The 25,637-nt window shown below is 36.7% G+C and overlaps 1 protein-coding gene across 1 annotated transcript in view; it reads right to left on the minus strand.

Moving 5' to 3' along the window:
• The window catches only part of dhx32a (DEAH (Asp-Glu-Ala-His) box polypeptide 32a), a 55,625-nt gene extending 32,772 nt beyond the window's left edge, over positions 1–22,853 (minus strand). Inside the window, exons 1-5 of the mRNA XM_039769945.1 lie at positions 22,163–22,853; positions 16,574–16,767; positions 9,690–10,062; positions 5,518–5,766; positions 171–264 (exon numbers count right to left, since the gene is read on the minus strand). Of these exons, the coding sequence (XP_039625879.1) occupies positions 171–264; positions 5,518–5,766; positions 9,690–10,062; positions 16,574–16,767; positions 22,163–22,444 (1,192 nt within the window). The 5' untranslated portion in view covers positions 22,445–22,853. The remainder of the gene's footprint in view (positions 1–170; positions 265–5,517; positions 5,767–9,689; positions 10,063–16,573; positions 16,768–22,162) is intronic.
• Between the last annotated feature and the right edge of the window lie 2,784 nt (positions 22,854–25,637).

A 25,637-nucleotide genomic window follows, 5' to 3' on the forward strand; every position in this document is an offset into this window, starting at 1 on the left:
ATAGTAACAAAGCAATATAATAAATGCAATATATTTTAAATGTTACTTTCTTGTCCTTAAAATAAGTACTCGTACACAGAAGCCTGGAAAAAATATTTAGAACATAAAGAACACAATGCCCAAAAATATAAATAATATAGGCAAATCAAAAATGTCTGGTTAAGTCTTACCAGGTGAGTTTGCTAGCTGTTGACGCATCTCAAACTGCTGCTTGCTGATGGGTCGTGTGACAAGGGAGTTGGCTCGAATCCTGGTATTATAAACCTATCAAACAAAAAGAAATAAAAATGCTTCAAGCTCAAAAGATTTTTCACATGACACGTAATGTTCTGTTTGACTATTACAATCACAATGTGAAAGCTATTAAACCCAGAACACAAACAAAAAAGGCAATATTCAAATTATCAGCTTGTTATATACAAACAAACCGGATTCCAAAAAAGTTGGGACACTAAACAAATTGTGAATAAAAACTGAACGCAATGATGTGGAGATGGCAAATGTCAATATTTTATTTGTAATAGAACGTAGATGACAGATCAAACGTTTAATCCGAGTAAATGTATAATTTTAAAGGAAAAATATGTTGATTCAAAATTTCACGGTGTCAACAAATCCCAAAAAAGTTGGGACAAGTAGCAATAAGAGGCTGGAAAAAGTAAATTTGAGCATAACGAAGAGCTGGAAGACCAATAAACACTAATTAGGTCAATTGGCAACATGATTGGGTATAAAAAGAGCTTCTCAGAGTGGCAGTGTCTCTCAGAAGCCAAGATGGGTAGAGGATCACCAATTCCCACAATGTTGCGCAGAAAGATAGTGGAGCAATATCAGAAAGGTGTTACCCAGCGAAAAATTGCAAAGACTTTGCATCTATCATCATCAACTGTGCATAACATCAGTCGAAGATTCAGAGAATCTGGAACAATCTCTGTGCGTAAGGGTCAAGGCCGTAAAACCATACTGGATGCCCGTGATCTCCGGGCCCTTAAACGACACTGCACCATAAACAGGAATGCTACTGTAAAGGAAATCACAGAATGGGCTCAGGAATACTTCCAGAAACCATTGTCAGTGAACACAATCCACAGTGCCATCCGCGTTGCCAGCTGAAACTCTACAGTGCAAAGAAGAAGCCATTTCTAAGCAAGATCCACAAGCTCAGGCGTTGTCACTGGGCCAGGGATCATTTAAAATGGAGTGTGACAAAATGGAAGACTGTTCTGTGGTCAGACGAGTCGCGATTCAAAGTTCTTTTTGGAAATCTGGGACGCCATGTCATCCGGACCAAAGAGGACAAGGACAACCCAAGTTGTTATCAACGCTCAGTTCAGAAGCCTGCATCTCGGATGATATGGGGTTGCATGAGTGCGTGTGGCATGGGCAGCTTGCATGTCTGGAAAGGCACCATCAATGCAAAAAAATATATTCAGGTTCTAGAACAACATATGCTCCCATCCAGACGTCATCTCTTTCAGGGAAGAATTTTTCAACAAGATAATGCCAGACCACATTCTGCATCAATCACAACATCATGGCTGCGTAGGAGAAGGATCCGGGTACTGAAATGGCCAGTCTGCAGTCCAGATCTTTCACCTATAGAGAACATTTGGCGCATCATAAAGAGGAAGGTGCGACAAAGAAGGCCCAAGACGATTGAACAGTTAGAGGCCTGTATTAGACAAGAATGGGAGAGCATTCCTATTTCTAAACTTGAGAAACTGGTCTCCTCTGTCCCCAGACGTCTGTTGAGTGTTGTAAGAAGAAGGGGAGATGCCACACAGTGGTGAAAATGGCCTTATCCCAACTTTTTTGGGATTTGTTGACATCATGAAATTCTGAATCAACATATTTTTCCCTTAAAATGATACATTTTCTCAGTTTAAACTTTTGTTCCGTGATTTATGTTCTATTCTGAATAAAATATTAGAAGTTGGCACCTCCACATCATTGCATTCAGTTTTTATTCACGATTTGTATAGTGTCCCAACTTTTTTGGAATCCGGTTTGTACAATAATTATGACAAGGACAGAACAAGTTCCTTTTTTTTCTTTAAACCCATGTGAAAGAGTCAAACAAACACACTTCCCTGTTTATTTTTCTTTAAGAAAAACAACAACTTCTCAGAGGTGTTACAAGTTTGTCTGAAAGCATGAATGCAGTTTGGACAAAAGGTTAAGCACTGGACTATAATCCATAAGGTTACATGTTTAATTTCCTCTTCTAACTTACTTCACGCTCATAAGCCAGTAACTAAAACCACCTGTACATCCATTATAAAATAATACACATATAAACAGGTATAATGTATCCTGAGCAAACAATGGGTCTACAGAAATATACAGTGAATAACTAACAGCTTTGAAAAATACAAAAATTCTTCAAAAAAAAAAAAAAAGTAATGACCACTGAGCAATAAATACAATTAAAGGAAGGGGTATGTGAAATGGTATAGATTTAAAAAATGTTAGTGACATACATGAACAGATCAAAATACACAGAACTATTCTGGGAATATTCTCAACAGGTGCAAAAAAAATTTAATTTACAGCAATATCTGAATTTCAAATGAAGTTGTTAACAAATGTTGTTAACGAAAATTACAGACAACTGAATTATTGGTGAAATGTGGGAAATTAAGTTATGTAACTTAATGTATAGGTAACTGATATACAGAAAAATATGACAGAAGTAATCCAAACAGATGGCTATTATCAGTAAACCAGTGACTGCTTACTTCCTGAATATGACATGATAATTGAAGCGATCTGTCCAAAAAGAAGAAAAGGACACTCATGATGATATGTGAATATGGGATTGTTAGACATAGCTGATTTTTGCCATTTAAAAAAAAAATCCATTTCAAATATATACGAAACATAGGTGTAATTCTGAAAGCTCTAATAAACATGACCAAGCAAGATTATTCTTTATTGAATATTAATAACCCCTATTTCCAATGCCTTTAACTTACTGATCACAACATTTCCAAGCATCATGTTCTATACTTCACATTATGTTCTCATACTGCATTTTATAAGTATTACAGATGTTTCTTTTGCATTTCTTTACATTAGGTTTTTATTTTGGCTATGATTCTTCACTGTTCAAAATACGTAACATGTATAACTGATGCCCATACAAGCGGGGGTGGATAAAAATTTTCATCCAATAGATCTTACTGCCACATATTTAATTTTGATTAAATCCTTTACCACATCTCCCACTACCAAGTACTTATTTTGCTCATACCTTAGGCCCATTTAATTTAATATCTGGTGGATACTATTTGGTTATGTGGCAGAGTTCCTCACACTGCATACAATGACCCTTGTACTGTGCAACAACTGATCCATATACACGTAAACGTGGTAATCTTCATTTGACTTTGTCAATCTCTAGATGTTTTCTTTTGAAAACTTCAAATGATAAGACCATTTTGAAAATATACTCATCCAGCAGAGTTATAAGGAATTTCTAAATATGCAATCAGAAGGTTGTTTAAACTTTTCCCACTCTGTCACTCTATGTAATGCTTGAATTATAGTACAATCAAGTAAAAAAAAAAAAACATCATGGTGAATGACAAAACATTCAGCGATCTTCAAAGGAATCACAAACTTTTTCCCTGGCCATTGACATTCTAATATGCATCTCCTAGTTTCTCAAAAACGTATTTTTCAGATTCCTTAGATTTTTACCTCCATCTCACTAACATACTGGTGGACTTTCCTTTTTCTTGCAACTGCCTATGTCCTTTCTCCATCCATTTTCCTTGTTTGCTTGATGTATAGTATAATTAATTTGACAACATGTCATAGAGTGAGTAATAGAGTGTCATTTTCTGCTACAGCTTAAGAAGTTTTACTTATTTTACTTTTACTAATGGAACAACTGATTGAGTTAGTTTTATTTATTTTACTTTTACTAATGGAACAACTGATTGAGTTCTTTACAGCTGCTTACATACAATGAATGGAGTTAATACAGAAAAAGGAAGCAAAGCTGCAGCTCATACACTTGAATCAAAGCGGTTTCAGAAGTCACAAATGCTCTGATACAAGGTATCAACATACATACACTGATAGCCACTTTTACAATTATTACCAGCTCAATTTTAGATTAACGGGACAAAACTTAAAAACCTGTATAATTATAAATGGAAACCAAGAAAGTTATATCACTTGCTTTTTGTACACAGTGAGGAAGGTAAAGCTTTGGATCCTATGGCAACAAAGTCTTAAGTCTGTGTTATTAGTTGCTAGGCCAGAAATCAAAACCTGCACATCTGCAAGTACCTATTTATGAATAACCTATCTACCTTAAACAACATAATAAAAAAGTATCATAAAACAAAATGACATTCATTGTCTATCTAATATGTAACATTCTTGACAGTAAATGTTTATGTTGCGTTGAAGGAGAGAAAAAAAGGCATTACAGTTGATTACACCAAATACATTTTGGCTTAAAAACCATCTTTAAACATATCTGAAAAGAGCTTCAGTCACAAATTACATGTACTATTAAGAACATCATTCCTCAATCTGTAATAACCTTAAACTTATTTATCCACAGGAGATCCCAAATTAAACAAACATACAAACAAACATTACAGGCTAGTACTAGTAAATCACATTTTGAAAAAAAATGCTGGAAGACAAACAGCTGAGATAGCCCTATATTTCAACTGGGTGCATCCATTTCATGTATGTTTATATTTCTCAATATTATATATTATATATATTATAATAAAAAAATCCTGGGATGAGACTTTTTCAGAGAGATACTTTCCCGCGTGATGAGACTTTGTGCCAAGAGATATAACCACACTCGGGCCAGAAATAAAAGACAAAGAGTAGATGACAAAGTAGAATGTCATAAAGGATTCAAACACCATTAAAGAATGGAAATAAGAAAAAAAAAAAAAAAAAGGAGGGCCAAGATTACACATAAACCCATTAACCCTTCACATGAGGACCCAGCTCCATAAGGCAGCACATCATTGACCACCAGAGAAAGGGACTAGCTTGCTTTGGAAATGTGAAATGCACTAGAAAGAAATTTTATATGCCGTGCAATCTGTAGTCGTGCAAGGCGACATGCTCCGGAAACTATATCACTAACTATAGACGTCACTACATCTCGAATGAACGGTTGTGTAATGCCAAATCAGCTTTAGTAATAACATTTAGCTACACATGTATACTATTGCAAATTAAAAGGATACTCTTGATCACGTGATTATTTCTGTTTGCAAAAACAGATGTAATGGCAGCAATGTGAAGGCTCAGCAAAGCATAAGAAAAACAAATGTGAACAGATGGTTCAGATTTCTCAAATAATAAAAAAACAATTTCAAACATAAGTGAAAGAAACATTTGTTACAATTTTCATTAAATCAATTAATGTTTGTTCAGCATGCCAAGGTCAAGGAAAAGCTAAAACTGAACGATAACACAAAGCTACTACAGCCTAAAGAACAGGGATGATGCTTTTCTGAAAGTAAAACTTACATTCTTTGTCTCTACTCCAGCATCAATAACAAATTTCACATTGTCAGTGGCCCAAATTAGGTCCTCTCCCATGCAAGAGGTCAGGAAAATTCTTCTCAGATATGTTGCATTTTTTTTCTCCTGCTCTTCAGTTTGTCTGAACAAAAAAATACCTTGCCGAGGGATCAGAGTAATTGGAACAAGCTGTCCAAGATTAGAACTCATATTAACAGCCTCTTGCATAACAATATCATAGGCACTATTCGCCTCCTAAAAAAACCCAGAGGGAAATATCAGAAGACACAGGTAAGATTACATCAGTTCAATGAAACATCGTCAATGTCTAAATCCCCTTGAAACATTCCAGCAAATTGCGTCAGCCCAAGGCTGAAAAAAAAAAGATAACAGTAAACACACTGAAACTGTACAATCAAGCCCTTAGGCAAAACCATCCCTATTGGCAAGACTGGAGTAACAAATAAATTGCAAATATCTAAGCTCTAATTCCTTCAGGCTTTATCTCTATCTAAAAATGGAATATAAACTGATTAATTAGGCTATTCTGTGAGATGCACTTTTCATTTACAATGTGTGAAACAGTTATTATTAACATATGAAATATTACAATTTCTTTTTAAGTATCACACAGTTTCTCAGTGATTTTGACATTATGCAACAGGATCCAAATCATATCTCTCTATAGCAACAGTCATTAAGAAGTGTTAACATATGACAGCTGTTTTTCTCTTTAGGCTGTACAAATTATTTTGCACAAAGAGTTAATATTACCTTCATAAGATTCATATTTGACATACCAAGAAATACACTTGCTCTTCTACCGTATCTAATACTACATACTAATTTGTGATATTTTTAATCCAGTCCTGATTATATAAGTGGAAACTAATTAGAAAACTAAGATTTTAAAACATGTTTGCTATAATATATTTGCAGGATTAAAAATTTTATACTTCACATTATAACCAAGAGTGTTTTTCACATTTAATAAATCATTTGCAGAAAAATTAACTTTGCTATTATAATTTAATAATATTCTCACATATGCAACTCTGGTTCACTTGTCTTTCTTACAGTTATTCATTAGTTGGTAGTAAAAATCAAGAAAGGGTGAACACAGTGACATTTTGTTTAAAGTTTTGTTTTACTTTTACCTCAATCACTTAAATTATTCTTCCATGTATTTTCCCACCCCAGCAAAGTCTAAAAAGAAGTTCCTTTACTACAAATTAAACTTTAAAAAATTTTAAAAATGGTCAGTAACAAATCTAAAACAAGCCATGCAATCATGACAATGAAGTACAGAATCTCACAAAAGTGAGTACAACACTCACATTTTTGTAAATATTATCTTTTCATGGGACAACACTGAAGATATGACATTTTGATACAATGTAATGTAGTCAGTGTACAGCTTGTATAGCAGTGTAAATTTGCTGTTCCCTCAAAATAACTCAACATAACAGCAATTAATGTCTAAACTGCTGGTAACAAAAGTGAGTACAGTAATACCTCGCTATATCACGCTTCGACTTTCGCGGCTTCACTCTATCGCGGATTTTATATGAAAGCATAATGAAATATATAACGCGGATTTTTCGCTGCTTCGCGGGTTCTGCGGATAATATGTGTCTTTTTACTTTCTGTACATGCTTCCTCAGTTGGTTTGCCCAGTTGATTTCATACAAGGGACGCTATTGGCGGATGACTGAGAAGCTAACCAATCAGAGCACGCAGTTAAGTTCCTGCGTGCTGAATGCAGTGTTAACCAGGAAGTCTCGTCTCGCTCATTCAGCATCAACATGTTTCGCTGTGTAAAGAGTTGTGCTCTTTTGTGTTTATCTTTGTGCATAGTCAAGCCCTTCATTATGGCTCCAAAATGATCTGCTACTGCTTCAGGGGCCGTGCCCAAGCGCAAACGGAAGATGTTAACGATTGCGAAAAGGTAAGCGTTTTGGATTTGTTGAAGGCTACGATTCTTTTATTAAAAAAGTAGGAAAGGAATATAAGATCTACAGCCACAGTGTCCTTTTAACCAGGGTGCAAAACGAGTTGTAAGTGGATGTAATAAGGCAGTAGTCTGGATGGAATCTGCTTTAGGGATTTGGATTGAAGACTGCCAGAAGAAGAACAACGGCAGTGCTACACAATTGCCTGAAATGGCTCCTTTAAGGGCTGTAACGCTCTCCTTTGTTGTGCAGTAAAATTAAACTCATTGTTATTGGACAAGTCATCGTGTCATTGTTGGCGAGTAACCATAATTAATTTTCTACTTACAGTACTTAGTACATGTATGTACGGTTAGTGTCACTGTACACACATTTACTGTATACTATTTTTCTTGCATTGTACGTATTTATTGCTGGCGGCCTGTCTATCGTAATGGCTGTAACATATGTGATATCGGAGACACTCAATATCTTTAAAATAATATTTAGGTTTTACTGTATATAAACAGTGTGTTTATATACATAATTTCAATGAATCTTACCTAATATCTAAGAGAATACAAAGGGATTATGCTGTATAACTCTGCGGGGAATATTTATAAACAGTGTGGGAGAGTTTATAAGGGCTTAAAATATATAAAAATAACCATGCAAACATATGGTTTCTACTTCGCGGATTTTAACCTATCGCGGGGGGGTCTGGAACGCAACTCCCGCGATCGAGGAGGGATTACTGTACACCCCTATGTGAAAAATGTCCAAATTGAGCCCAAAGTGTCAATATTTTGTGTGGCCACCATTATTTTCCAGCACTGCCTTAACTCTCTTGGGCATCGAGTTCACTAGAGCTTCACAGGTTGCCACTGGAATCCTCTTCCACTCCTCTATGACGACATCATGGAGCTGGTGGATGTTAGAGACCTTGCGCTCCTCCACTTTCCATTTAAGGATGCACCGCAAATGCTCAATAGGGTTTAGGTCTGAAGACATGCTTGGCCAGTCCAGCACCTTTACCCTCAGTTTCTTCAACAAGGCAGTGGTCATCTTGGGAGGTGTGTTTGGGGTCATTATCATGTTGGAATACTGCCGATCGGCCCAGTTTCCAAACCATGACACTCCTACCACCATGCTTGACTGTAGGCAAGACACTTGTCTTTGTACTCCTCACCTGGCTGCCGCCACACACGCTTGACACCATCTGAACCAAATAAGTTTATCTTGGTCTCATCAGACCACAGGACATGGTTCCAGTAATCCATGTCCTAAGTCTGCTTGTCTTCAGCAAACTGTTTGCAGGCTTTCTTGTGCATCATCTTTAGAAGAGGCTTCCTTCTGGGAAGATAGCCATGCAGACCAATTTGATGCAGTGTGTGGCATATGGTCTGAGCACTGACAAGCTGAGACCCTGTAACACTAACGAGTCACATGACACCGGGGAGGGAAAATGGCTAATTGGGCACAATTTGGACATTTTTCACTTAGGGGTGTACTCACTTTTGTTACCAGCAGTTTAGACATTAATGGCTGTGTGTTGAGTTATTTTGAGGGGACAGCAAATTTACACTGTTATACAAGCTGTACACTGACTACTTTACATTGTATCAAAGTGTCATATCTTCAGTGTTGTCCCTGGAAAGGCAACTGTAATAAAATATTTACAAAAATATGAAGGGTGTACTCACTATTGTGAGATACTGTAAATGCCCTGTAATAAGTATTGAATAATAATAAAAACAAAAAGCTTTAAGAGGAAACTGAATTAGTGTGACAGAAGATAAAAACCAACTAAACTATTAAGCTGACCTGTACACCTCAATTTATAAATTTTATTCTCTTTACTGGCTCCAGAATAACCACCTGTCAGAAGGAAGTAAATCCTACCCCAAATGGAATGCTAAGATACATATAAATACCATACACATAGATGTCGTTATGTTAATCTTACAATGGTTCACCACCAGTTAAGATAGATTTTGGGTCATTTAGAACCAAGTATGTTGCTTCTGACAAAACAAACTCCACATACACTGCCATATACACTGTAGATCTTTAGCTTGAAAAATAAACCCTATAGAATTTTTCAGTGTGTTTTTAAATTAGAATTTCCCATCAAAGCAAGAAAAATGGACTATGGTACTCCAGCAGAGAAATAAAAATAACATTTGAAAATAAGGGCTGCTAGAGTAATCTACTCAAATCGGAAATTTAATAAAAACAAATACATACCTGCATTGAGGCAAAAAATATAACAATATCTCCTTCCTCCTTGGCACTGTGGATTTCAAACACAAGGCTCACAGCTCGGTAAAAGTAATCACCAAGGGGGTTGTTTCCATATACCACTTCTGCCTGGGTCTTTTTGTTCACATTGATACAAGGCACCTCTCCAAAGTATGTTAGCAGCTTGCTTGACATGTGAGAAGCAGCAATTACAACAAGTCTAAGCTCTGGTCTCTGATGACCAATGTCTTTGAGAAGTCCCAAGAGAATGTCAGTAGACACTGTCCGTTCATGAGCTTGGTCAATAATGATAACTCCATATTGTTCCAAGAGAGGATCTGACATAATTTCTCTCAAAAGTAAATCATCTGTGCAGTACCTAACAGAAATAAAGTAAATGACTGAAATTATACACAGAAAAACAAAGAAGGAATACTTCTAAGCTATATTTACAATTAGAATTCAAAATTGTACTTATATCATCTTTTCTTTAAAATCTTTTAAACTGACCATATGTTGTCAAGACTTTGCAGCTGTGATGTTTTGGTGATATGAAGTTAACTACTCATTAAGCTTTGCAACATTAAATCTGCTAACAATTAAAAAAAATACAAAATAAAAAATATTAAAAGCTGTCGCTAAATAATTGGAAAAAAAACTCATAAATGGAAGGCTATAGTTAGTATCTTTCATAAAATTACAGCAAAAAAAAAAAAAAACACTATGCCCATCCAGTTTTTGAAGCTAGTGCCACCCTTTAAGAGATCATTAACAGAAGAAAATCTCAAACTGATGGCTTGATGCCCATGGACCATTGTTTTCACACACATCGTTCACTTAAATATTAAAGTGTAAGGTTTAAAATAAATGGAATACATGGTGACACTCCATTTATTTTTCTTTTCAAAGTTATGTCAGATGTTCAGAAAATGTCTCAATTCTGCAAATTAATCAAATCAAGCCATTTGATTTTAAAACATCATATTTATGTTGACTTGTAACCTTTAAAGGATAAGACTAAATTGTAACATTTCTCTTATAACACTGAAGATGAAAAAGTATTTAATTACCTGCCAGTTCCATATAATAAGACTGTGTCAGGATAAATTAATGGCAGGGGAATAACCAACACCAACGGTGCACAATAAAAAAGGCAAAACTGATTGTGATTTTTGCTTAACCACAGGCAAACAAACCTTAGCTTTGCCTCATTATCTGTATTCCTCTCATCATTCAAGTCATATTTTGCATACCTTTGTGACCAGACATGTGAGGACACGGATTCACATTCCATCTCCTGCTAGGTGATTTGAATAGTAAAGACATTTAGGATATCACGAGGCAAATAAAATGAACTTCTTATTGTGAGATGGTCCACATCGCACCTATTTTGTCTTATTAGTAATGGACATCCCATCAACAGTCTCTTTCCAAACAGCTGACTTGATTAAATTCAACATTTAAACTTTTTCCATGGTCTTTCTGTAAACATTCTCACATTTAGCTGTCAGAGAATGTTGCTTAGCACTGTATTTTGGACAATCATTTGAATATTTCAACCGATTTTATGCTGTACACTAGGGGAAAAAATTCCATTATTTTATGCGAAAAGCAGTGTAACAGTGAAATGAAGAGCAAAAAATTGTCATGGTCTAAATTGTTAAGGACAATAACAATGTACAGTATTTCGAGTGTCATCACTACTCAGCTGGATTGCCAATCCTAATGAAAACGCAGAACCAAACAATTCCAATACTTTTCAGTAAAAATTTAACACTGAAAGAAAAAGACACGCTAAGTCAAATGAAGTGGTCATTTGTCAGAAAGATTTTGAAAAAAAAAAACCATTGAGAACAGAAAGCAACACCGCTTTCACTGGCTTTGCATAGAACTTTGGATGAGGCGTTACCAATATACAAATTCTTTTCCTTGCCTCTTACCCATCATCTATAGAAATACAGATTGCTGGTTGTGCAATAGATCGTGTGTGCCTCACACGACAGCTTCCAGAAGATTATTTTTGATTTGGGAGCAGCTTCATTAAGTCTACAAGTTATTGTTTACACTTGTAAAATCAAAATTTATGCCACTTTTGGCTCTCTGAATTGCTGCACTGCAACTCCCACTACAATATCAAACTTCACCAAGAACCAAACTGGCATGCATCAAAAATAATTAATACGTCATATGTGAAAATGATTACACAGTATAATTGCTGTTAGTGGCTTTCTCTTTTATTCCCTATCTACTGTACATTTCCTCTAAGCTGGAGAAATGACAGGAGCAAAATTGCAACAATGAAAACAAATGCTTCAAATGTCCCCTTTGGTTAATACCGCTAGTTTCTTTATGTAAAGTATAATAACCTCTAGAGAGTGAATGTGAGCAAACAGGCACAGATATTACTAGACATTTTATTATTTGTGTTATGATGTAAATCACTGCATAAAATATGGGCTGACACTGTTGTTTCTTCCAGAGTCACAAACTCCTTCCACACTACTGGTGGCCGAAAATGGACAGTACTACACACCAAGATAGGCATAAAATGCAAACACATCCATCATTCTCATAAATTCATACTGCCTAAAATGATGGTGCAGATTGAAATACTGAAAGTTTTTTTCTTGGACTAAAAATGCAAACCTGAAGTGGACATTTATCATTAATAACTTAGGACACTAAAATCAGTTGTAAAGAAAAAAAAGCATCCTTTTAACCGAGCACAGAAGGACTTGTATAATGACTGATAAAGTGTGCCATACCACAAATGATCTTAATCTGAAGATCAGAATCCTCATTCAATGTTTTGACAATTTTTTATTCAGGCTATTTTTGGTTTCTTTTTTGTTCAATACTACATTCTATTGCGTGTTTTTCTCTTTCAGTTTACTACTAATGTGAAGGAGTGCAAAAAAATGTAGTCAGGCACTTGAATATCTCTGTAATCTAACTGCAAAGTAATAAAGCTTACACACCCAGAGAGACTACTGCTAACCTATTGCTCCTTTATTTGCTCTTACTTTCATTGCAGTACTGTATTACTTAAAGTGTTATAAATCATAATAAAGATTAAACAGAATATAAAGAAAAACCTTGTGATACATGGCCAGCAGTTTATCCTGGCCAATACCCCCACACCGCTAGATGGAGTCCTCCCTGCAACATGGAGGGGCCCCGAATTCCAGCAGGGCATCGTGGACATTGGAGTTTTACTTCACGGCCCTGCTGGATGCCGTGGGGGCTGCCAGGGGATGCTGCAGGGAGGCACAGGGATTTGTACTTCCCATATAGCCCGGAAGTACTCCCTAGTCACGGGAACGGAAGAAATGACGCACTTCTGGGCTGAAGAAAAGAAGACGTTTCCTTTTGACCTGGAAGTGTTATGAAATCACATGGACTGAGGGAAAGAAGCACTTCCGGGTCAAGGAACATAAAAGGACTATGGGAAACCCTAGCACACTGAGCCGGAGTTGGGAGGGAGTGCGACAGAGCTGCTGGGTGGAGAGGAGGATTTATTGTTATTGATTATTGTATTATGGATTTCTTATTGGGTATAGTGGAGGTGGAGGTGCTTTGTGCATATTATTAGAATTATTAAATTCGTTTCTTGGACTTTTACCTGGTGTCTGAACGTGTTGTATGAGGGTTCAGAGGTCAACAGCGGCCCCTGCTGTCACAACCTAAACACTTATTTTTAGAAGCAGGAGAGGAGGAATCAATATATTGTAGTATTGCATTATTTTACAGTGCAATATAGATACACCAAGGACAAATGAACTTTTTTTCTTGTTATTTAATTTTTTATTCATGCTAGTACTTGGACAAAAAAAACTGCACAAGAACTAAAAATACCTTAAATAGTGCACTAAAAACTTTCTTGTCTACTGTGGGATTAAATATCACCTGAAAAGGTTTTCTTTACTTGAATGAGAAGTGAAACTATCCATAAAAGTAAACATGGCTTAGGGGTTTGGGTTTTCATACTGTTACAGTAAAGAATGAGCTGGGGATGCAGAATGTTTTGCAAAACATTAAAAACTAGGGCTGTTACATTTATATTCACACTTTGTGTATATTAGAAAAGTGCACTGCAGTTCTGTCATTCAAAAACGAGTTGAGTATTCCAAATGTCTTCGGTTACTATCACATTACTCTGAATCTCCCACTGTTTACACATCACTTCAAGGAACAGCATACACATATTTTTTGGTTGCATACCCTCAGTTGTCAAAGAATTAAGAAAGCCTTCTGTACTTTTCACATTGCAATGAAAAAACAAAGCCGGAATACATTCTCCTTTTAAGCTATAAGAGCTGTCTGGTTTGACTCTTACCTCTCCAGGTAAAAGAGGCATCTGAGTACAGATTTATAGTTTAGATGGAGGCTAATTCAAATCCCCGGTGTACAGAAAAATGGGGTAAAATTATAAAAAATATAAAATCTTAGAAGTACAAACTTTCTGCTATTAATCTCTTCATGTGTGTTGCATAAATTTAGGCTACATAATTTAGTGTAATAAAACCCCCAGATGAAATCTGCACCATCAGTCTGTGATGTTATAATGCTTTGTTTGCCATTCTGACCAACCAAAGTCTACTTGTGCATGAAATGAAAATGTGGATCAAGCTGTAACAAAGTATTGAAAGCCAACAGAGAAAAATGAAGTTAAAAACATGTCATAATAAAACAGGAAGGAGATTAACATATTTTTGCCCAAAGGGATAAAAAAAGGGAATTACTTGTTTTTTGACAAAACACTAAAATTGGCAAAATGCACAATCTAAATGACACCGACTGTAGTGTGACTCTAGGAATCAGATGTGGTAATCCTTGCGTCCCAGAAACATCTGCTATCCAGAGATTTTCATACACAACAGTGTCTAAAGTTTACAGGAAATTACTTGATAAAAAAAATCTAGCAAATGGCAGTTATTCAGGAGAAAACACCTTAAGAGCAAGACAGGAATCAGTTGAATTTGCCAAATAAATGTTTTTACAACAGTGGCGTGCAGAAGAGTATCTCTAAACGTAAAATGTGCCAAACCTTTAAAGGTGCTGGACTTGTTCATCCATTTTCTGGTCCCACTTATTCCATTAGCCTTTGCCATTCTAAGCAGTAATTTGAGCCAGCCCTTCACAAGATGCACTTCCTTAGACATCTACAATGTAACATACATGGGAGGAAACCAGAAAAGGCCAGAGAAATCCAAACAAACAAAGAACAGTGAGAATGTACAAACTCCACATGGAAAGGGATCGGCCCAAAATAAAATTCAAGATCCATACAGCTCTAAGAAATGGCATGCACTGTGCCAATATGCATAGTAGATGTAGGCCTGCACACTGCAATTAAAGTAACATCTTATGTAACAACCTGTCCAAAATGCCACACACTAGCTGCTGAATAAAAGTATTGGAATAGGTGTTGTAGGTGTTGTTGAGGCCAGCATGGGGCTCTTACCCTGTGGTCTGAATGTGGATCCTAATGCCGTAGTACAGTGATGGGAACACTGTGCTATAAAAATGTCTCTGTCGTTCCAGATGAGACATAAAACCAAAGACTTGACTCTCTGTGATCATATAAAGTTACATGGGCATCCTTTGTAAAAAGCAGGCCAAACTGCCCTCCATGGCCTAGTCATTCTGAACTCCTAATCATCCAGTCTCCAATTACGTCTCTCTCTCTCTCTGTCTGTCTGTCTGTCTGTCTGTCTCTCTTTCTTTCTCCACTTCACCGCCGATCAGCTCATGTGTTTAAGTTTACTGACGCAAAAAGTGCTACTGCAGCATCAGTCTGGTGGATGCTGCACATTAGTGGTGGTTGAAGTGGCTCCCCACGAACTATGAAAATCAGTCTAAATAGTGAAAAAAGAGCTATATAAATGGACAGAATAATTACTATTACTAATACATGTACTGACTCTAATCTCTACTGGAGTAATCCAAGAAAAGGGTGGAAAATACAATCATGGTCATTGTTACTTCCCTACAACTCCTTCCCTGAGAGTTGTAGCAGCTCAAATACCTAGAGCGCATATCCTGTGCTGAATGACCAGATTATTGTATACATTACAAATCAATAAATACTGATTGGTAAGTACTATTTGACATTTCTTTAAAAATACTTTTACATGCTAGTACAACTGTGATTACAGATTATGTAGTTTTGGGGAAACAAAATTGTGCAAAGTGTGAAAACAACACAAAAAACAAATATTAATTTCAGCATCATTCAAACAAAAACAAGTATTATATGCAACATGGCTTCCACCTTACACCCAATACTGCTAGTTTAGGTATTGGTCACCCACAATATTAAATTAGATTAGGCAAGTTTGAAAATGGACAGATGGATGCTATTTTATAATAAAGAGTTCAAGTAGCATGGATTGTGATGGAGGTCATGAATATTTGAATTTTTCGAAGATTACCCATGTGATAAACATTAATGATCTTTTAACCAAACATGAAGGAATTTGTTAATAATGCCGAATCTTTATCATTAACAAAATTTAATTTCAAGAACAGCCCTATACTGACTTAATCTATACTGCTGCATGCAAACTTCTATTACATTATTTAGACAGCAATAATGCTCCAGCAATCCTACTTCCATACACTAGGTTTTAACCTATTCCATCCCTTTTTCACTACTTTCTCTACGCCACAATTTCCTCTCTTTGTTAGAAGGCACAACATTAATGTTGATTCCTAAAAGCAACATATGGACACAAAGGTCAAATGTGAGCACTGTGCAGCTGCAGCTGAATTGACCCCAGTTCAACCCCCCCACCTCTCTTCTCTGCCTTTGTTTTGTAGCTTTCAAAGTGATGTGTGTTGCAAGTGAATACAGATCACCAGAAAGATTATATGGTAATTAGAGAGACCTTAAAACAGTTTCACTAGTGCAACAGCTCTCCAAGGGAACAGTGTACCCGACTTCATGGCCAATGTTGACATCCATTTCATCTGCTACACGCAAAGCAAGACCCACAGCATTCTGGCGGTGCACTTGGGTGCAGACAACTGTCCCATGCTGAAATCCAGCAGACAAGCAGTACTCAGCACACCACTGGGGGATCTGCAGAGAATAAAAACAAAAGTGAAAGGATGCAAAACCAAGCAGAGTAATTCACAGCTGGACAATTGTCATTTAAACTTAACTCTCTCAGTACAGATGCAGCATCTGGTGTACTAAGCACCTCTCTCAGTGCTTTAATTTTTGAAGCATTACAGTAAGCTGGCTGCAAGTCAATACAGGCCAGTCGTAATACTTTCCACCACAGCACCATAATCTATCTGACTGGAACTCTAACAAAGCATCACAACTCTCCCAAAATTTCCTTCTGTGGAACAATATTAAAAATGTAGAATTTTTGTGAATGTCTTTGTTTCAGGCGTGAACAAAAAGAAGTTCTTGAGTACACTGTTATTCATAAAACTACAGAACACTCTCATTTGCACTTATGTCTGCTCACCAGCAACATGCTATTTTGGAAAGTGTTATGTACAACTTGGGTAAAATGAAAAAGCCTTAAAATTAAATTTATGTTAATGACAAAAAATAATTATCCCATAGTCTATGTAGTATTACTACCAATACATTCCAACATTCAACATGTTTGCTAAAGAGCTGCTCTTGAAGAATGAAGAGATATCTGTTAAATTATCCTCTCCAGGCAGCTTTCAAAATAAAATCAAAACTATGCTTTACTTTAAATTTTATTAAAAATGAGTATCTGCTTGCTTTAAGACCTTCTTTGAATTACTGTTACAAATAAGAGGTACAAACAGGAAGCAACTGCACTGCCCCGCCAAACACACATAAACTCAAACCAATGGACTAATTTAAAGTGACTAGACTTTGCAGGTAACTCAGTGTTTTCAAAAAAGAGCCCAAAAACACAAGCAAATACCAGAGAAGTCACGCCACCAGGAACTGAATTTTATTCCAAGGGTTAATTAAGTCAATGCTAACCAATGTGCTACTTTTAATTTATTTATACTCTTTATAATTGTTTTGTCAGAAAAAGAACACTGTTGTCAAGTTGCAAGTGTGGTTGGGTATAGGCTACAACATATTTCTCAATATCTATCTATGGCCTAGCACCACTTCTTATCATTAAGTGTGAAGATTTTTCAAAAATCACAGTTTTACACATTTTTTTTCAAAATGTTTTTGGTTAGAAAAATGTAAACTTTTCATTATGGTCTATTTCTTAATATATTTATAACACAGTTTACAATATCTTCATAAAGGTTCTTGGCTGGGTGCAAAGACAGCTATGCTCAGCTTCTTTCACCTCTTCATCACCTGTAAATCAATACCTTCTCCGAATTACAGACCTAGCTTCTTCTTGCTTCTCATCAGTACTTACTGACAGTCATCTAGAGCTCTCTGCAGCTGTTACACATTTCTAAAAATTCCCAAACATCTCTCTCCACTTGCAAACACGTCTAAAAGGTACACCATTTTTCCCCATACTAAGTGCAAAAAGAGACACTTAATACAGCCTATTTAATGCCTTCTGCCCACAAAAACTGCACCACACTTCTGTTCTTGGATGAAAACAAACACTCACCTGTGTCTATGACTCAGCAGCAATTCAAGGTGACAGCAAAGTACCAAACCATAAGACTAAAGGCTTACAATACTGCAGAGCACAGTATGCCACTGTATGCAAATGGTCTGTAGACAAAAAACTGCAGAAACATTTACCAGAACCCTGCCACATATGAAAAGCAATACAGAACAGTAAAAAAGATAAGTCAGTACAGCAACACACTTATTAATTGACAACGTCTAAAACACCAGTTTACTCACAATAACGTTAAAGCTCTATCTGTAAACTTATCTTTCAGTTTTGACAGGCCACCCTATTGACATTATAACATTACCTCTAATACACAAGTAAACACAGTCTAATTGCTCTGTGTGCAGGGTTTCCTACAAAAGATACTAGGGAAAACAAAGATTAATGGAGGGAGCTGCTTTATAGCTACAATAGGGCATTGATTTGAAGGTGAAGGGCCCATACAAAAATTGGACTGAAAGTTTTCTGTACATCAAAACAGAATATGCTACTTTTCTTTCAATCAGTCCTTAAACCACAGTTAACTATATTGTCAAAAGTAAAATTTGAAAAGTATACATGATTCAGTCAATTCTGATGTAAAAATGGTTTCTTCTTCAGACCGATTGTCTCACCTACTTAATTTTCAGAATGTAGCACATGCAGGTGTATGCAAAATTATGCCTGTCAAATTACATGTTTCACAGATTCAGAAACAGAAGAAATATGACACAACCTCCACGTCTACAAACCTAAAAACAACATTATTTGTATATGCATGTATGATTACATACAAATACAGACAAAAGTGGTAAAAATTTGAAGTCTCCAGGCCTTTGCTTTATTTTTATACAAAGTTCCTATTCAGCTGGCCATCCTTACTGCTTTTGTATTTATTGTAGGCTGGCAGACATTTAATTACAAGCTTCTGAAGTACCTACACATTCATGTCATCTTTCATATCCAAGGTTACACTTACTTTAGATTACAAGGTACTTCCATAGAAAACACTCTTTTATCATTACAGCATGTTAAATTCTGTAACCATAGCAGTTGGGCATTGAAAAAACAATGATCAACAAGTATTTAAAGCACAGACTGAGAAATATTGAAGGCTGCTCAACATGTCGCATTGTTATTCCAAATTTGATTTTGTATTGTCTGTAGTACTATACTACACATTGCATATTATGACATACTTATAGAGATGGTTAAAAAACATCTGTGATGTTTCTATTCTGTATTTTGGATGGTCATTCACCCATTGTTAAACAACCACTCTAGGTCAGTGGTGAGCAGGAACATCCCCTGAAAGTGTGATAGCTTAAAACAGAAACTCTCCTGCACATTACATGTTCTTATTAATGATCATTATGAAGTAAATCTGAGCCATGAGCGAGTCTCAGTGTGCCAGCCAAGTGTGCACTGTCATGCACTAACACCCCATCTAGGGATAGTTCTTTACTTGAACATAAAAACTTGAAACCAGGGCTAGAACTATATTCCATACTATCTTAACTTGATGTCTTGAACTTTAAAGCTACTAAAACTGCTGTCATTTATAAGCAACAAGGACTTCTCTCTGATAAAACCGTTGTCATCAGAGAGCATTAAATGCTTTTATTGGACCTAATGGATGTTTGCAATAATGATAAGATCATTAAGACTATAGCCTGGAAGTGAAATTTGGCTTTTACTTTTTCCTATGTGGGATTTTTTCAAGCTTATTTTTTATCTTCACTCAGACAATTTGTACTTCCTGTCCATCTCAAACATCTTCAGCTACCTAACTCGTATTATAATTGTGGTTGATAATTTTGATTGAACTGCAAATTCAGAGTGGACAGTTTATTATGGTCACCTTCCTAAAAAGCAACTTGGTACCGGTATAACTGGAACCAAGCAGGATGTCTGGGTGATATTGGTACTTCCATTAAAGCAAAATTGCAGGAAATGGGATTCATTAGACTGGGTAGAGTTTTGTTAATCTACTAGACTCTGCATGTATCAGCCCACAGCAAACTCTCTTGTTTTTCTGACAGGGATGTAACACAGTAGGGCCACTGGATGTTTTCGTCCTGTCAATGCCAAAAATCAAAGAGCCAAGCGGTCCAACCTGCTTCTTTCAGCACCATAGCTGTACTTAACCATTAGACAACTGTCAGTTTCTTTCCAAAACAGCTCCAGTTACCCCTTTTATTCCCCCCATTCTCAACCATTTTGCAACATTCAATACCTCTGTGATAATGTCTTAAATGGATAAAATCCTCTGTAGGCTGCCACTTTTGATATTTACCACAGACACTGCATCTGGCACCCATTACCATTCCATATTCAGGTCCACTTAAAGTCACTGCTTCTATATGGGCTCCCTCTGAATTTCACATACAAGACACAATCCATTGGCATCTGCCCAGTATTTTAAGAAGTATTCTGATATATTTTCTATTGTTTTTATAATAGACACTCAAGTTTCTCTCGACCACAGACTAAACTCATGAATGCAGGCGGAGTGGCATAGTGGTAAAGGATTTAAACTTCAAACCCTGAGGTTGTGTTTTCAAATCCCACTACTGACACTAGGTGACCATGAGCAAGTCACTTTACCTGCCTGTACTCTAATTTGAAAAACAAAAGAAATTAAAGCAACTGTATCTCAACTGTGGCTTTTTTATCCATGCTTACAGACATACATTAGCTAAATAATAATAATAGGGTAAAACATTTAATGATTGAGAATTGAAGAGTTTTGCCATGGAAGGCATGCATTGTTCCTGTGGTACAGGTCTTTGTTGACCAGTCACTTTGTATTTTCATAATGTGCTGCTTTTCCAGATGGAGATCCCTGCTGCAAGTACAGGTGCAATGTTATTAAGAAGAGTTTCCACTTTGTACCCATTTTGTTGGATACTTTAGATTATTTCTGAAATGTAAACTAATATAACTCCTGTCTGTCTATTATTCAAAGTTTTACTACTGGCTTATCTAGTTCAGGGTCAAAATACACAGTGCCCATGCTAAAAGCATTAAATAAAACATTCAAACCACCTCTGGACAGGATGCCAGTCAGTCAATTACAGGAGGCACTCATTTACATCTTAGAATTGGCACTTAACCTGCTGTAAAATGCATGCCTTCTTATCCGTCCAAAGGCAAATCATATTTATAGATTAACACACTTGTTCAAGTGTTGATTTAGTTCTAAAATACACATAATTTTAATTTAAAGAATACTATGTAGATTGTTGTATTCCAAATGATTCTGCTGGTTTAATTCTGAATGACAACTGGCTTTACTGAGACAGGTTTACAGATTATACAGATACTGTATAATCCGAGTCCTCAAACATGCATTTTTATTTTGTGCCTTTCATGTTGCACTTGCACAAAACCTTACAGGTGTGAGTGCTATAATAATAAACGACTTGCTTAGGGTCACATGGTGAGTCAGTTTAAAAGAATTTGAATCCTTGAACTTCCTTTTTTTTGGATAAAATAAGCAGTAAAAATGGCACAAACATAGCATACATTGGAGAAACTAAATTTTTGCTACTCACAGACCTGCAAAACGTGTTCACCAGACCTAAGAGTCATGCAAAAAAACACATACATAACAAAATTTGTAAGGCTAGTGTGCAATTTAAAGAGAGTGTGACAAAACGGTAACAGGTCATAAAGCAAAACAATCAATATAAAATGGTCTTATAAAAGTGGCCCTATTTTTCCATGATCAATAGAAATAACTAAAATCCCAATTTATCCAACTTATTTATCCCTTATTTAATGGCAAAGTAAAAATCTTTTGGATGACAGTTCCTGCCACCGTCCCACCATCTGTTAGCTATATCAGTGCCCTTTGATCGCAGAGATGGCACTGGGCACATCATAAGACTTCGAACCCACCTGAGAGCTCTTGCCCGAATTCGCTGTCCCAGCCAAAATTACAATCCGACTCTTCCGGAGACTCTCCATAAATTCATCCTTTACATTCCAGACAGCCAATGTCCTTCTCTGGGCTAACAACTTGTAGTACCGAGAGGAATGGGGCAGCCCGTCGAATTGGTTCAGTTCGAGTTCATCCCCGAAATTAAGCTCCTCGGTGTCTCCTTCCGTGTCGGAATCGAAGCCCTCCATAAAAAGCTGCTGCTCCTCATCGGGAGCGACGGGAGTCTCTGCCTCGGCCATGGCTCACGAAAAAAAGAAGCCACGCAGCACCGAGCCACATCAATCAGCACCTCCCAGCTTTGTTAAAAAAATGAAGAAGAACGCACACGTTGGCGCGAGGCCGCCGCACAAAGAAATTACTGTATTCAACTCCACTGGAAACAACTGCGAGGAAAAGTAAAAGTGAGTGGCAACGCGAGAGCCATTAGCACACGAATCCTCCAGCTGATCACAAAGCACTCCGAACTTTAGCTTTAAACAGATTACAATTAAAAGCACAAAAAGGACACGCCCGCAGTTAAAATAAAGAAATGGGAGGCGAAAACACGGAAGAGTGACACATTCCGGCAATCCACCTGAACAGTATGCACCTCAATCGCTCTCCGCCGCTGCTGTTGCCCTTTGTAACTCTGATCTGACGGCAAGCCGGGAGCCCTGTCACGTGACTGCTTAAGCCGCTTCGGCGCAAGTGCGTTGAGCGCGTGGTGTTTTTTTTTTCTTGTTCGTCAGACATCTGTTCTCAGGCATGGTGGAAAAAAACCAGAAGAAAAACATACATGTTTTCATCAACCACTAGATACTCTGCCATCTGTCTACCAAGAGTCTATTTTAATTTCTTGACTTAAAGATCGACAAACAAACAATGCTCCCATTTATGCCAATTCCGTTTATAGATTCACTTTTAGCATGATTGCTTCAGTCACACATTATACACGTTTCAGAGGACTGGACTATAATAAAATCGCAATAAACCGTGTTTGAAATACAGTTAAAGCGACTCCCCAAAGAACCCCCTGTCTGTGTTGAGTTTACACGTTCTCCGCGTATCTCTGTGCGGTTTTCCCACTGAAGCACCAAGGCAGCTCCAAATTGCGCCCGTATGAGTGGCAGGGAGTGACGATTCCCTTCAGTGGATCGGCGATTGAATTAAATAGCCTGAAAACGGATAGATGGAATTTTGACAATCCTTCTAAAAAGGAAGAGCCGGTGCTACAAAACGGCGAAGTGCCAACAATGGGCATTGCAGCCATTTTTATATTTTAACATCAGAGTAATAAAATTTGTTGGTTACTGAATGTTTACTTTTTTATATAATAATAATACATTATTTTAATAGGCGCCGTTCTTGGCACTCTAGGTCACCTTGCAAAGAAATTAAACAACATTAGTAAAATAAAAACAAAGAGAATGATAAATCAAAAATCAATAATAGCAAACAAACAAAGGTAACAGGCAGTAACAGTGCAAAATTCACAATTGGTATGCCAGTTTGAAAAGATAAGTTTTGAGTACAGTTTTAAACTGTGTTATTAAATCGAGCTGAAGAAAATGAGAGGGAAGAGAATTCTAGAGTTGAGGAGCACTATGAGAGAATGTTCGAGCTCCCATAGAACAGAGTTTGATGTGTGGTACAGAAAGTAGAGCTGCAGATGAGGATCTGAGTGAGCGAGAGGGAGTGCCTGTAGGAGATGAGTGAGATAGGGGGAGCAAGGTTGCGGAGAGCTTTAAATGTTAAGAGCAGTATTTTGTATTGTTGTATTCTGTAGTTAACAGGGAGCCAGTGAAGTTGAAAGAGAATAGAAGTAATATGTTCAGTAGATTTATAACAGGTTATTATCCTGGCAGCAGGATTTTGAATAAGTTGTAAGCGATGGATAAGTTTTTGTGAGATGCCAGATAGAATAGCATTACAGTAATCTATGGGGTGGTCCAGATCTAATTATGCAATTTTCATTACGCTATAGCTTATTAAATTCATTACATAGAGAATTCACAAAAAAGTATTTTTGTTGCCGATAGATGGCAGCACCTTCCCTGCATTCCAAAATGGCGGGGAGATGGTTGTCAGTCGAACAGCACGTGCGATGTGTTTGCCTTTTCATAATTGCATAATTAGATCTGGACCACCCTGTATACCTGACTAGGGCATTAACCAATACTTCAATACTATGTTGTGTAAGAACAGGATGAAGTCTAGAAATGTTTCGGAGATGGAAGAAGGCAGTCCGAGAAACATTATTTATATGGAAAGAAAATGAGAGACTACTGTCAAGAAAGACACCCAGGCTCTTCACCTGGGTAGAGATGTTTGTGTTAATATTGTTAATTGATATAGAAGAATGGTTAACCTTAGCAAATGTGGATTTAGAACCAATGAGGAGCACCTCAGTTTTATTGCTGTTTAGTTGGAGAAAATTGAGAGTCATCCATGTCTTTATGTCTTGGAGACATGTCATAAGAGTACTGTATCTGGATGGAAAACAGAAGTGGATTTAGTGGACAGATATAGCTGTGTGTCATCAGTGTAACAATGGAATTTAATACCATGGTGCCGGAAGATATTACCTATTGGGAAGATATAAATGAGAAAAAGAAGCGGCCCTAAATCAGAACCCTGCAGGACTCCCTGAGTAACGGCAGCATCCTCAGATTTTAAAGCCCTTTATTTGAACAAATTGTCTCCTATCAGTGAGGTAGGAAGAAAACCATTGGAGGACAAGGTCACAGACTCCTAAACTAACTAGTCGTTTCAAAAGTATCTGATGGAATATGGTGTCAAATGCAGAGCTGAGGTCAAGAAGCAGAAGAATTGATAAAATGTTTGTTTTCTTCCCTGTTGCATGCAATATGCAGTAAATTATTATAAATAATAATATAACTTAAAATAAATACCCTCACAACCCTAAATTGAATTAGTTTGCAGAATGCCATGCTGTGTTGTGTTATAAATAAACCATATAGTATATAAATAATACTCCTGCTACTACAGTAATAGCAATAAATACTTTCTTGTAGTTAATCAGTAGAATGCTTTCACCACCCAGAATGAAGGGAAGCATATGCTAATATTTGACAGTTTTACAGGATCATCCAGGTGGATGTTACACATCAGTGGTGGTTGAGGTGATGTTAGAAAAATGCTATATAAATGTAACCAATTATTGTTGAATGTTTTCACACTACTAGAGAACCTCATGAGATGTGACAAAATAAAACTTGTTATAATGTTGAATTGTCGTGCTAATAAATGTATAATCTATCCAAAATAGCTAAAAGTTTTACAATGGGTGGGTCTAAAAGTGACTAGATATATATAAATAGTAAAACTGTGCTGCTGTTTTGAGTTGTAAATAATATCTTATTATTAAAACAAAATCCTAATTAATCAAACCCTAAGAAAATGAATTAATCAAATAACCCAAGAAAACATGTC

The sequence above is a fragment of the Polypterus senegalus genome, chromosome 1 (genome assembly GCF_016835505.1).
Source record: "Polypterus senegalus isolate Bchr_013 chromosome 1, ASM1683550v1, whole genome shotgun sequence".
NCBI classification, from domain to species: Eukaryota; Metazoa; Chordata; class Cladistia; order Polypteriformes; family Polypteridae; genus Polypterus; species Polypterus senegalus.